This window comes from Musca domestica, unplaced genomic scaffold (assembly GCF_030504385.1).
Source record: "Musca domestica strain aabys unplaced genomic scaffold, Musca_domestica.polishedcontigs.V.1.1 9, whole genome shotgun sequence".
Lineage (NCBI taxonomy): Eukaryota > Metazoa > Arthropoda > Insecta > Diptera > Muscidae > Musca > Musca domestica.
Genome location: NW_026712435.1, coordinates 15,765,220 through 15,779,362, shown reverse-complemented (window position 1 = coordinate 15,779,362; position 14,143 = coordinate 15,765,220). Strand labels below are relative to the sequence as shown.

General features: G+C 36.8%; 2 protein-coding genes across 2 annotated transcripts; one reads left to right on the top strand and one right to left on the bottom strand.

Moving 5' to 3' along the window:
* Nucleotides 1-122: 122 nt before the first annotated feature.
* On the top strand, nucleotides 123-9,110 carry LOC101894341 (calcium homeostasis endoplasmic reticulum protein). Its single transcript, XM_005187506.4, has 13 exons — nucleotides 123-284; nucleotides 377-547; nucleotides 618-1,051; nucleotides 4,246-4,408; nucleotides 4,578-4,650; nucleotides 5,132-5,206; nucleotides 6,685-6,761; nucleotides 6,834-7,032; nucleotides 7,120-7,980; nucleotides 8,047-8,214; nucleotides 8,271-8,522; nucleotides 8,578-8,749; nucleotides 8,809-9,110. The coding sequence occupies exons 1-13, from the start codon at nucleotides 260-262 to the stop codon at nucleotides 8,905-8,907; spliced, it is 2,769 nt and encodes a 922-aa protein (XP_005187563.1). The 5' UTR covers nucleotides 123-259; the 3' UTR covers nucleotides 8,908-9,110.
* Nucleotides 9,111-11,659: 2,549 nt separating this feature from the next.
* On the bottom strand, nucleotides 11,660-12,996 carry LOC101894504 (probable malonyl-CoA-acyl carrier protein transacylase, mitochondrial). Its single transcript, XM_005187507.4, has 2 exons — nucleotides 11,952-12,996; nucleotides 11,660-11,894 (listed from the first exon to the last, which is right to left on the bottom strand). The coding sequence occupies exons 1-2, from the start codon at nucleotides 12,918-12,920 to the stop codon at nucleotides 11,727-11,729; spliced, it is 1,137 nt and encodes a 378-aa protein (XP_005187564.1). The 5' UTR covers nucleotides 12,921-12,996; the 3' UTR covers nucleotides 11,660-11,726.
* Nucleotides 12,997-14,143: the final 1,147 nt, after the last annotated feature.

The following is a 14,143-nucleotide window of genomic DNA, read 5'->3' as shown; positions in this document are numbered from 1 at the left end:
TTGCAAATTCGAATAATTTTTCATTCAACAATAGTAATTATTTTGTCGGCGTCACTAACGCCGCCACCACTTAAATGTTGAATTGTGTTTATTCGCTGTCCCTAAACGTCACCGCATAAATATGGCGTCCTGAAGAAAAAGTATATTTCTTTTGACAACTGCAATAAAATTCGTGACATGTTTTGGGTGAAACTAGAATTTTGTACAAAAAGAAGATAATCTAAGAATTAATTGAGAACATATAGGAATATCAACTAGAATGGAAGGACCTCCACCACCCAGAGGTAATAATCAGAAAATAATAGCTGTGACGAAACTTATCGGTCTCTCATACCGACCAAATGACTGATACTCATAATTTTTTCTTCCTTTAAAGATGCGAGCCTTCGCAATATTATAGACAAGTTGGCCGAGTTTGTTGCAAGGAATGGCCCAGAATTCGAAATGATAACCAAACAAAAGCAGCAGAATAATCCAAAATTTGAATTTTTGTATGGTGGAGAATTTGCGGCGTATTACCAATATCGTGTTCAAGCTGAACAAATTTGTAAGCAACAACAAAAGTTTATTCTATTAACCGGCAATTAATTTCTTACACTTTGTAAAATATATTTCAGTTTTAAAGCAACAAGGACAAAATGCTGGAGGTATGATGCATTCACAACAATATCCAAATCAACAGCAGCAATCATCACATTTTACACAAGGACCACCGCCAAATATGTTACATCAGCAAGGCAGTGGCCAAATTATGGATGGAAACAACTTTGCCATGAATCAACCACCTCCAAACCATCAGCTATGGAATAACGCACCACCGTCATCGGGACAAATGAATGTTGGAATGCAGTCGCAACAGCATCCTCAACAGCAATCTGCACAGCAACACCAACGACAACAATCGCAACCACCCACTTCCACAAATGTTGGTGGCAATCAACAAACTTTGGCTATGACAATAACTGCACAAATAGAAGCGATTAATATGCAACAGAATACACTGCGCGAGCAAATTCGTCAATCCGAAGCAAATTTAACTGCACAACACACGGTAAATTTTTTTCCATATCCATATTTTATAGATTCCATTTTCAACGTGATTACATCTTTTGCTTAAAGAAGAGATAGGTACAAACATTTGTATTTGGTTCGATTTGGGGATGTGTTCTTTGCGTTTTCGCGTTTATTTGAAAGATTTCCAGTTACGAAATTTGGTATATTACTGTGTTTAAACGGATTTATACCGCATAAACAGGGAGGGATTGAGCTTTTTTGTCTTTGGGTGTTACTACCAAAATTAAGGCTAGAAATACATAAAGAGCATATTTGGATGGTTTAAGTCATCGGCTGGCTTCTTCATAGATGAACAAAGGAGTTTTAGGTTGACCTAGTTCGATTTTGGCCTAGTCTCCTTTGTTCATTTCCGAAGAAGTCAGCCGATGACTTAAGCCAGCCAAATAAGCGCTTTATGTATTCACAGCTTAAGCTTGTTATTTTTTCTTCATGGGCTTATTTTTGTATATAACTTTCTAGCTAATTGATTGCGAGGATTTCGTAAGTTAAATGGAGTTTTTGTTTTGTTTGTGTTTTTTAATTCCTATTTACTATAACTATTGTACTATTCCCGAAATTTGAGTTCGAGTTCTCTAGCATACTATGGAGGGTATCTTAACTTTGTCATTCTCTTTGTAACTCCTTGAAATAAATACGAAGTATATATATTCTTGATCAGCGAAAAATTCCAAGTCGGTTTAGCACATAGTGTATTTTACCTTCGTAAATGGGCCGTGTCATTCCACCTTTCGTATAGCAGTCCCCATATTCATTACCTGCCTATATTCAGAATTTTATGTCCGTAATGGGTACTGTGGCATAACCACTGCTTATATCTGTATCCGTTTTTCTATAACACCCATATAAGACTAACTCTCCCAATATTTAAAAGTTTCATGATTTTAGCCACAAAGTTGGCATTTGATACTCGCAAAATTGTCTATGTAGGTGCACATTTTGGTGCACCTCCCATATAACAGTAACGCCCATTGGATGGTACTTTGAAGATTGCGTTCTTCAACCGATTTCACTGGCATTTGGAATTCGTTCGAATATGAAATCTTGATACTTTTCTTTTTAAAGGTCTTCATTACCATTGCCTCCAACAATGTTTGCTTTTTGTTTCTCTTACAACAGAGACATTTTCCGCGGTAATTGTTTTTATAATCTGCTTGACACATCCAACTTAAAAGCATTTTTCATGGGCTTAGTTAAGCAGTTTTTCATGGGCTTAGTTAAGCAGCTTTCTGAATTAAATAATTGCATTATTATACCCAATATATAATACTGCGAAAATACAACAAATACGATATGTATTTTTTGGAATTTCTGAAGGTGCGAACCTATGACATTTTCAAATATATTAGATCGAACAATATATTACCGAACAATGTCTCTTGTCGCACGAAATATTATGCAACCGACTTCCGAGTGCAGACATTTTGAGTTTGTTACATTTTATGAATCTGCAACAATCTGCTTTGTGTCGACTTCAATTCAGCATTGCACATACAGGGTGAGATAAAAAAATGCAACAAAGTCAAACGCCATAATTTTTAAATTTTTTTTTTTTTAATTTTATTGAATGAAAGCAAAAAATGTCGGAAATAGCATCAAATTTTAGAATAAGTTTAGATTTGTTCGATTGGTCAACTTTGGCACGAATTATATCCTTCAAACGGCCAATGAAACTGTCACACGCTGCCCGAATGTTGCTCTGCGGTATTTTGGCCCATTTCCGGCAAAGCGCTTGCTTGAGGTGATCGACACTTTGGTATTTTTTAGTGCCAACCTTGCTTTCCAAAATACTCCAGACACTATAGTCCAACTGATAGGTATCCGGAGATTTTCGTCGCTATTGTACGCTAGAAATGAAGCGAAGAACATCTTTTTGTAACCATTTTCGCGAAAATATTCGGCATTTATTCTGATGCCACGGTCGATTAATGCGAGCGGAGAGCGACTATGGGCTGTTATGGCGGCCCACACCATCACCATGGCCGGCGCTTGATTTCTGATGGCCAACAGAAGGTGGACATTTTTAGCTGACTTCTTTGGCAAATAAACACGATCATTTTGTTTGGTTACAAACTGCTGGACAACGGATGTTTTCTCATCGGAGAAACCCAAATTGGGCAGTTCACCACTTTCGGCCAAGCGAAGCAACTCTTTAGCTCTTTTGAGTCTATTTTCTTTCTGATGCGGTGTAAGTTCTTGCACTTTTTGGAATTTCAATGGCTTTACCCCGAGTTAATTTTTTAATTTTGGCCGAATGGAATATTGCGATATGTTCAGCTCACGAGCCATTTTTCGGCCACTGCGACGCGGGTTTCAATCACGTTGCTTCTTTACTTTTCGAATCATTCCTGCGGATGTTGCTGTTTTCTTTCGTCCACTTCATGACGTCGGGCTAAGCTACCAGTATTACGGTAACGAACGATGGTACGAGACACAAAAGATGTATTCACATTTAAATGCAGGAGTGCTCTAAATATAAAGAAATCACACTATCACGCTTGAATTCCATCACGAATAACATTTTTTCTGGAAAATTCTCACCAAAATGCTTTTGTATGCTTGTAAACAATGAGCTGAGCTGCCACTGCAATAATTTAAACAGCTGTCGGACAAGTGGCTTAGAAATTACAGCAGTCTGAAGTTGGTTGCAGTTTTTTAGGTTATTCTACTGTTCTTGTAAAAAAAATCCATATGAACATTTGTGAACCTTCACAATTGAAGTAAATGAACAATGATTTGTATTGGTTTTGTTCCATCGATAATGAAATTAAAGTACACGGTAATTTCACTCTCATTATCAGTTTTTGTTTTCAAAATTTCAAAGATTGGGATAAAACTTCACATCTTGGGGAATCTTGTTTTAATTATTGATCTTAATCTATATTATTTCTATATTTTATATATTATAAAATGCATTACAAAATCTCTACATTTAAAATTTTACTTTACCTTGTATATTTTTTATTAAAAACAAACTCGAAAAATCCCAAAACTAAAAATCCATAATATCCGCTACAATAAAACACATACAAAACTGTTAAAAATGCATTCGCATAAAACAAACTATGTGTCTGTGCAAAATATTCTGTTGCAATCCCCTATCAAATATGAAACTGAATTTTCGAAAAAAAAAAACAAAAAATATTGAAACCAAACACAATGGGACATATTTAGGCACTGGTGACACAGCAAAAGAAGCAAATTGAAGAAGCGATAGAGGAGGCCCAAAATAAACAATTGGAAAAGCAAGCAGAGGAGCAAAATATATCCCTAAAAGAATTTGATGGCATATTGCAGCCCATTATTGATGCATGTACCAAGGACAGTATTTCCCAAGGTAAATATAACAAAGTAAACCTAAAATCATAATATTTTGTTCGATTCTAAACTCTTTAGTAGACGATAACTTGCAAATATTTTTTATTGTTGAAATATCTATATTTACTTATATAATATTTTCTGTTGGTTGGCAAATGAAGTAATATTTTTAAATGTTGCAATTTTAGGCAAAAACTGGATATTACAGCATTCATCCGACAGCGCTAAAAACAATGTCGTTTTACAGTATCTTTTAAAGAAGTATGCGTGTTACTTATAAGTTTGATTTGAAACTAATTTTTAATTATATTTATTACCATATACTATTTACTACTGTTGAATAACTATATATGTTATTGTTATGAGTCCAACCGGCCGGTGCAGCAGATATGGTTGTCCGGTCAATGGCTATTTGCATATATAAACGCTAGCATTTCTACTATGTGTTCGTTCGATGTACATGGTGAAGGACTTTGGTTTATTGTTGTTGATGATGACAAAGTATCGCTGAAGTGCTTTCCCAACCAATCGCATCCATAATGAGTTGTAGTATTTCTATTTACGGACATTTGAACTGAAACCAAAATTACGAACAATTACGTTTACTCCGACTCACACAGAAGACTGACTAATAATATTTTTTAGATTATTGTTCAACGCCTACAACTCTGGAAGCAGACGAGCGAACAGAGCAAGACAAAGAACAACAACAACAAAATATCCTTTGTTAATTTATTTTTAGGGCTTTGGCAGATGGTTCAACATTTCAGCAAAAATTGCATCTTATATATTTAATTAATGATATATTGCACCATTGGTAAGTATACATTTTGTTTTTGTCAATTGTTGTATTTACACTTAAAATTTGTAACTGTGGAGCCAAAATATCGTTTAAAATATTTCATTAATTGAAAAAACTGGCGGAAACAGGTCGTTTTTTAAATAAATTTCGAATATTTTGGAGTTTTGAAAAAACTAAATTGTCCACATTTATAAATTTACATTAAAAAGAATACCACATCTACTTCATTGGGTACAAATTTGCTGTATGTCAAAGTTATTTTACTTCGCGGAAGTTTTAAATATATATTAAATCAATAAATACAGGGTGAGATAAAAAAACTGCAACAAAGTCAAACGCCATAATTTTTACATTTTTTTTAAATTTTAATAAATGGAAGCCAGAAATGTCGGAAATAGCATAGCATTTTTAAAGAAATTTAGATTTGTTCGAATTGGTCACCTTTGGCATGAATTATGACCTTCAAACGGCCAATGAAACCGTCACACGCTGCCCGAATGTTGCTCTGCGACATTTTGGCCCATTCCCGGCGAAGCGCTTGCTTGAGGTGATCAATATTTTTGTATTTTTTAGTGCCAACCTTGCTTTCCAAAATACTCCAGACACAATAGTTCAACGGATTGGTATCCGGAGATTTTGGTGGCCATTGTGCGCTGGAAATGAAGCGAGAAACCTCATTTTGTAACTATTATGGCGGCCCACACCATCACCATGGCCGGCGCTTGAGTTCTGGTGGCCAACCGAAGGTGCACATTTTCAGCTGACCTCTTTGGCAAGTAAACACGATCATTTTGTTTGTTTGCAAACTGCTGGTCAACGAATGTTTTCTCATCGGAGAAAACCAAAATCGGCAGTTCACCACTTTCGGCCAAGCGAAGCAACTCTTTAGCTCTTTTGAGTCTATTTTCTTTCTGTTGTGGTGTAAGTTCTTGCACTTTTTGGAATTTCAATGGCTTTACCCCGAGCTCATTTTTCAATATTTGCCGAATGGAATATTGCGATATGTTCAGCTCACGAGCTATTTTTCGGCCACTGCGACGCGGGTTTCGATCAAGTCGCTTATTTACTTTTCGAACCTTTTCTGCTGATGTTGCTTTTTTCTTCCGTCCACTACCTTGACGTCTGGCTACGCTACTGGTATCACGGTAACGAGCGATGGTACGAGACACAAAAGATTTATTCGCATTTAAATGCTGGAGTGCTCTAACGATAGCCACTCCTGGTTTTCCAGCCAAATATAAAGAAATAACACTATCACGCTTGAATTCCATCACAAATAACTTTTTTTCTGGAAAATTCTCACCAACATGATTTTGTACGCTTGTAAACTGGAATAATTTTTACAGCTGTCGGACGAGTGGCTTAGAAATGACAGCAGTCTGAAGTTGGTTGCAGTTTTTTCATCTCACGCTGTAAATATATAATATCAAGCGTAAAATGTTTCAGTATTTCTTAAACGAGCGCCATTAATAAAATATGAATATATATTGCAGTGTTCGGAAAAATGCCAATGACTTGAAAAATAGCTTGGAGAATGTGGTTATTCCAATGTTCTGCAGTGCCGATTTGAGTAAGTGTCCTTTCCTCCTACAAGTCATGCGAATTCGCCTCACACTTTTTTGTTCTCATGCATTTTTTACAGTTGCCAATACCGATCAACGAGCCAAACTAACAAAACTCTTATCGTTGTGGGAATCCAAGGCGAAATTCTTTGATGCTTGTGTTATATCGAAGTTACAGTCACCGGATTCCTCCATGCAAGAGTACAAAACAAATTTGCAAAATTTACATCATGAAACGACAAGCAAATTTACTCAGGCTATGAAAGCGCAAATGGATAAGTATGCTATTCGAAAATAAACGACATCTCCCTTGGAGACATTTTATTCAAATCGGCATTTGTATTAATTTCGTATTTTTGCTTTCAGCTATAAAAAACAACATCAAATGTTTATACAACATGCTGCACAACAAATCACACAATTAGAACAACAAAAACAACAAATGGAACAGCAAATGTTAGCAAGTGTTTTGCCAAATACGGGTATGCTTCAGGCGGGAAATCAGCAAAATCAACAACAGCAAACACAGGCGAACAATATACCCTCCTTAATGGGTCAAAAACTTGTAATGCCTTCTGTAAGTGAACCAGATCCATATGGCAACTCACAAGCACATTTGAATTCGAACAATGCTCAGTGCTTTTCAAATGCCCCAGCCGCTAGTAATAGTTTCTTTATTCCGGATTTATCAAAACCACCACCAGGATTTGCCAATCCTGGACCGACTGGATCAGGATTGGGATCAAATAGCCAACAAATTCCACCTCTTTTGCAACAAAATCAATTCGCTCAAATCAGTAGCAACATTCCGCAAAGCCAAACAATGTTAACCGCTGCACCAAATGCTCTCAATCCTGGAGAAATTCTGAACAACGTCTCCAATTTAAATGTGGACCTACGTAATGTTGCTGCCGCTTTGCAAATGGTACAACAACAGCAGCAGCCAACAAATGCTTTCGATAATCAAACAGTAACGTCACATGCCATGGGTCCAGCTGACGAGAAGCCATCATTGAAGGAACCTGAGGAGGATCCAAAACCATCAGCAGCATATTATGATTTACCGGCTGGACTTATGGTGCCGCTTATACGTTTGGAGGACTATACCTATAAGCCCTTAGATCCCGAGGATATACGTTTACCACCACCGGCTCCACAAACCGAAAGATTGACAAATGCTTTGGCAGCTTTCTATTCATTGCCCACGCATGACAGACCAAGAGACAAGTAAGTGCAAGTTCAAAGGCATTACAACTGAAACAATGTTATGACTTATATTTTCTTATTTTGCAGTGAGGGTTGGGAGAAATTGGGTCTGTATGAATATTACAAGGTTAAAAACGCTGCGCGCAAACAAAAGGAGGAGGATATTAAAAATGGAGTCAGAGACAGATCACGCTCTCCTAGTCCTATTGTCTTGGAAAAACCAAAGCCAAAAAAGACAAACAAACGATGCTATAGGTAATTTTAAATATATTATGATAATTGAAAAATTAAAAAGAAACAAATTATTATAGATCAAAAAGTCGCAGTCGTTCTGCATCGCCTCGTAAATCACGAACGCGTTCAAGATCACGTTCTCGTTCTCCAGTACGTGCCACCCCCAATCGCAATGACAGAGGAGGACGAAATAACCGTTACAACAGAAGAAGTCGTTCACCTCGACGATCTCCGCCACGGGATAGAGAAAGGGAACGAGATCGTGACAGGGAAAACGATCGAAACATAAGACGTGAACGCGAACGTTCAGTAACCCCTCCTAGCTTTTTGTAAGTCATTCATATCAATTGATAATTTTCCTTTATTCACGCTTCAATCTTTTAGAGGAAGTAATTTTGCAAAACCCAATGAATTCATTGACGAATCAAATAAAGGACATCAAATGCTAATGAAAATGGGCTGGTCAGGCGCTGGTACCGGTCTCGGTACGAAAAATCAAGGCATTGATCAACCAATTTCTGGGGGAGAAGTCAGAGATCGTAAAGATTTATACAAAGTAAGTACTTGCCCTTTAATTAGTCAACGAAACCTGCATGTCGCTGCTCCTTCTTTCAGGGTGTCGGTGTTAATATGAACGATCCCTATGAAAATTTCCGAAAAAACAAAGGAGCCGCATTTGTTTTCCGTATGCGTACACGTGATGAGAAGAGCTAGACATCTATAAAAATAAAACGATAATTTATGTGCTAAGATAATTACATATTTTTTGTAAAAAAAAAAACTTATGAATTGTAATGCAAATCAATCACCATTATAATTTACATTTCTTTCATAAAAGAGATTATGTGCTATAAACAGATGTTTTTGTTTTGACTTGAAATTAAGATCAACAAATAATATAGTTTGCATTTTGAAATTATGTGTCGTCTTGTTATTGGAAATTGTTAACATTGGCGCCTAAGGGGGAAAATAATACTGTGAATACTTCATAAATGAAAATTCAATTTGAAGCGGTAAGGAAAAGTCAAAAGTCAGGAGGGGCCGACTATATGATACCCTACACGACTTTGCATATTTAGTAGAGCTCCCGTAACAAAAGAACTTATTTGAAGTAGATCATAACACCAGGGGAAATAATACAGGGTGAGATGAAAAGTCCGACAGCAGTTAAAAAGGCAGTGGCAGCTCATTATATTGTTTACAAGCGTACAAAAATATTTTGGTGAGAATTTTCCAGAAAAAAAGTTATTCGTTATGGAATTTGAGCGTGATAGTGCGATTTCTTTATATTTGGCTGGAAAACCACAAGTGGCTATTGTTAGAGCACTCCAGTGTTTAAATGTTAGTAAATACGTTGTGTCTTGTACCATCGGTCGATACCGTGAAACTGGTAGCGTAGCCCGACGTCAAGGAAGTGGAAGGAAGAAAACAGCAACATCAGCAGAAATGGTTCGAAAAGTAAGGAAGCGACTTGATCAATCGAAAAATGGATCGTGAGAAGAACATTTCGCAATATTCCATTCGGCAAATATTGAAAAATGAGCTCGGGGTAAGGCTATTGAAATTTCAACAAGTGCAAGAATATACACCGCAACGGAAGGAAAATAGACTCAAAAGAGCTGAAGAGCGGCTTCGCTTAGCCGAAAGTGGTGAACTGCCGAAAACGACCGTGACATCAGAATAAATGTCGAATATTATCGCGAAAATATTCTGGAGGGTGTATTAAAGCCTTGGGCATGCAAACATTTTGTCCGCAGATCTTGGACATTCCAACAGGACTCAGCACCATCCAAGCCAACTAAGAATGGTTACAAAATGAGGTACTTCGCTTCATTTCCAGCGCACAATTTCCACCAAAATCTCCGGATACCAATCCTTTGGACTATTGTGTTTGGAGTATTTTGGAAAGCAAGGTTGGCACTAAAAAATACCAATGTGTTGATCACCTCAAGCAAGCGCTTCACCGGAAACGAACCAAAATACCGCAGAATAACATTCGGGCAGCGTGTGACGGTTTCATTGGCCGTTTGAAGGTCGTAATTCATGCCTAAGAAGACCAATTCGAACAAATCTAAAATTATTCTAAAATTTGATGCTATTTCCGACATTTTTTTGCTTTCATTCAAAAAATTAAAACAAAAATTATGGCGTTTGGCTTTGTTGCAGTTTTTTTAATCTCACCCTGTACATGGGAGGCATATCCAATTTTGAATCGATTTTCACTAAATTTGACGGAAACATTTTAATCTTTTATACCAAATACCATTGCTATAGAGTGCATGAGAAGGATTATAGTAAAAAATATATATCGGAGCCGAGTTCCACAAATTGGAGACGTACGTCCCGAAATTCACTCCATTCGGGCTGATATTAGCCACAATAAACCTGAAATTAAGGATGTTTAGGAGCTATATCCAAATGTTAGCCGATCTCGATCAAATTTGGCAAAGGTATTTCCGTCGAATAGATATTACGAATGTGAATAGATATTATCGGATGAAACGTGTGTATGGGAGCTAAAGCTATATCAGAACCGATTTTCTCCAAATTTGATGTACTTGCTTCTGGACTTAATTCGGTTGGATGTGCCAAAATTCAGGTCATTTGGAATTGTATTGGCCATTTGGTGCACAATTAACCCGAAATCGGTTGAAGATATACGGGAGCTATATCTAAATCTGATCCGATTAATATCAAATTCAATAGGGTTCGTCCTTGGGCCAAATAAATATTGTTTGGAAAATTTCATCTCAATCGAATAATAAATGCGACCTGTATTTTGTTCACAAGAATACATGGACAGACGGACAGAAATGCATAAATCGACCCAGAGAGTGATTCTATGAAGATCCTAAAAGTAACTACGGACCTAACTCGCCAAAATCTGATGAAACCTATATATGGGAGCTATAGCTATCTATGAACCTATTTTTTCCGAATTCGATATACTTGCTTCTAGACTGAATTAGGTTGGATGTGCCAAAATTCAGGTCATTTGGACTTATATTGGCCATTTGGTGCACAATTAACCCGAAATAGGTTGGAGATATATATGGAAGCTATATCTAAATCTGATTCGATTATCGATATGGTTCGTCCTTGAGCCAAACAAATATTGTTTGGAAAATTCCATCTCAATCGGATAATAAATGGAACCAGCATTTTGTTCACAAGAATAAATAGACGGACGGACAGACGGACTGATATGCATAAATCGACTCAGAAAGTGATTCTATGAAGATCCTCAAAAGTAACTATGGGTCTATCTCGCTTCCTTCTCAAAGGCAAAGTAATTTTCTTGAGGGAAATATCAGGTTATCCGTAAGTTCGAATGCCTCCCAATATATCGATTGCGCTCACAAACTTTATGATTGTCATTTTGTTCGGATTCAAGTTGTCACAGGATATAACTTAATGATGAGTGTAGTCAGCACCTTCTAAAGAATGAAGGAAAATATGTTTGAGGTTAAGTAACAAATATAAATCTTTATTTCACATTACAAGTATTAACAAAAAACAATGCACAGATGTGTTCAAGCTTCTATACTCAATGCTGTGTTGGCAGCTTTAGCATTAACTTTTTCTAAAATTTGAACTAAACCTTTGCCTGGTCCACATTCAAATGTCCGAGGGAAATCAAGACCTTGTTGACGTTCATACATTTGATGCATTGTCTGTTCCCACTTAACAGGCTTAACAATCTGAATAAGAAAAATAGCTTTAAAATAAAATAAATAGAAATGTCTGAATTTGATTACCTGTTTGGGTAGCTGTTTCAATATGTGCGGCACATGTTTGTAAGGTTTGCCGTCCACATTGGAGTAAACTCGTATAATTGGTTCCTCCAACGGTATTTTCTTTAAAGCTTTCGCAAAGGGTTCTATGGCGTCTTCCATCAGTGGTGTATGGAAAGCACCACTGACAGGCAAACGTTTAATACGTCTTATTTTTAATGCTTTGGCATTTTTCTCCAAGAACTCTATAGCTTCGATATTGCCCGCCAGAACTTTACAGTGAGGGAACATGTAATTGGCCACGCCACAGTAGGGATTTTCAATGCCTTTGTCAACACACCATTGAACAGCTTTTGCGCAAGCGGCCCCGATTTCCGTATCCGGTGCATAGAGAACCATAGCCATACCGCCAGCCACACGATCGCAAGCTACTTGCATAGCATTGGCACGAATTTGAACCAATTTCAGGGCTTTATCAAACGGTAATACACCTGCAAATACCAGCGCTGTTATCTCGCCTAAACTGAAGCCAGCTGTTGCCACACACGTATCTATTGCCTTGGGTCGTTCTTCTTTCAATTGCTCCAGAGCAGCTAATGAAGATACCATCACTGCATGCTGGGCATGTTCAGTACGGTTTAGCTTTTCTACCGGTCCTTCGAGGCACAGTTTCAGCAAGTCATAACCTAGCACTTCATTTGCCAATTCAAAAATTCGCCTTGCCTCTGGAAACCGAATCAATTTGCTTGCCATTCCAACATATTGTGTACCTTGGCCGGGAAAAAGTATTATGGACGTTTCTTTGGGATCTATTTTTGGTCTTACTACCCCATCGGGCTCCAGCATATTTTGTAACAGTTTAGATTGAACAGTTGAATCTGTCGACTCGTCGACTTTGGTTCCAGTTGAGGGAGCTTTGCTGCTTTCATAGCGCCTGTGCGATAAATATTTGAGGCTGGAAAATAATCTGATTCTGGAAGAACTTAAATACATTTTGCACCCAAAATGAATCTTATGGACTCACTCCTATCGCCGGTCTTTCGATGTAGGGACGTGTTAGTCGATTTTTTACTAAACGAAACCAAATAAAGTAAAAACCAGCTGAGAGAGAACATGAGGGAGCGTAAAATAATCTTAAGTTGAGTACACACGAATGTTTATTTAAGTTACAACTGCATTTGAATATTTTGAAAATAATTTTGAAATGAACGGATTTTAAAAAAGCTATATTTTAAGTTTAGTTTAAAACTTTTCAATACAATTTGAGGTTAGAAAGTTTTTCACAAAATCGCTTTTTTACATTTTACCCCCGAACAAAAAAAGGTATTTATGTTACTTCACTGGAACATAAGTTTCTTTCCGTGCAGACTCTCGTCAAGGTGAATAAACAATTATTTTATCTACCCATAGTACAATTAATAAAAGCTTGCAGCAAAACCCAGCTGGTTTGACTCTACCATAATAATATAGCGTATTTATACTATAGAAGATTAATTTATTATATATTTTTAGAGATATGGTAAATTTATATAATATATACAATTTGTTGTTATTGCTATGTAATCAATATAAAATATGGCAATATGAATTCAGAATTTTTACGTTAAAAGATAAAAGGAAGTTTTCCTATCGGAGAGTACATATTTAAATGAAGTTTGTATTTTGACGATTTAAGCCACATTTTCTAACATATTTGCAGTTCATAATGAGTTCTACAACCGGGTCAATGCATTGTCCATATTGGTCCACTGTTTCCATATAACGGTACCCATTGATATTCGTTATTTTTAAAATCTAAGTCACAGTTACCCACTGATTTTTTTAAATTAGGTATTTTAGACTCGCACTAGATAAAAATCTTTGTGGTATAAAATTGTCTTCAAAGGTTCCCCACATAAGGGCTCTACCTCCGCCACATAAAAATGTTTTGTGGTATTTAAAGTTCGGCCTGACCGAATACAATGTTTTTACTTGTTTCTCAATTGACGAAGCCAATTGTTAACAAAGTGTTACCACATCATTTATTCTTGACAACCAGTTTATTCTTCCAACAAAAATAATTCATGGGTCGATTGTACTTCCGGTACCTGGCAACCATGACGAAGAAGGAGAAAGAGAATAAAAAAAGAATAATTCATTTGTGAAAACTAAATAATTTGGCCTTACGAATGAAAAATTGAAGCTATGGTTGGTAGTCGCATTGACACAGCTACTGG

Bases quoted from the DNA above. Each gene is read 5' to 3' on its own strand.
- LOC101894341 (XM_005187506.4), top strand. From the start codon at position 260: ATGGAAGGACCTCCACCACCCAGAG. The intron at 4,409-4,577 runs GTAAATATAACA...TTGCAATTTTAG, and splicing joins CAAGGACAGTATTTCCCAAG to GCAAAAACTGGATATTACAG. The intron at 4,651-5,131 runs GTATGCGTGTTA...ATTTATTTTTAG, and splicing joins TTACAGTATCTTTTAAAGAA to GGCTTTGGCAGATGGTTCAA.
- LOC101894504 (XM_005187507.4), bottom strand. From the start codon at position 12,920: ATGTATTTAAGTTCTTCCAGAATCAGATTATTTTCCAGCCTCAAATAT. The intron at 11,895-11,951 runs GTAATCAAATTC...TTTCTTATTCAG, and splicing joins TGAAACAGCTACCCAAACAG to ATTGTTAAGCCTGTTAAGTG.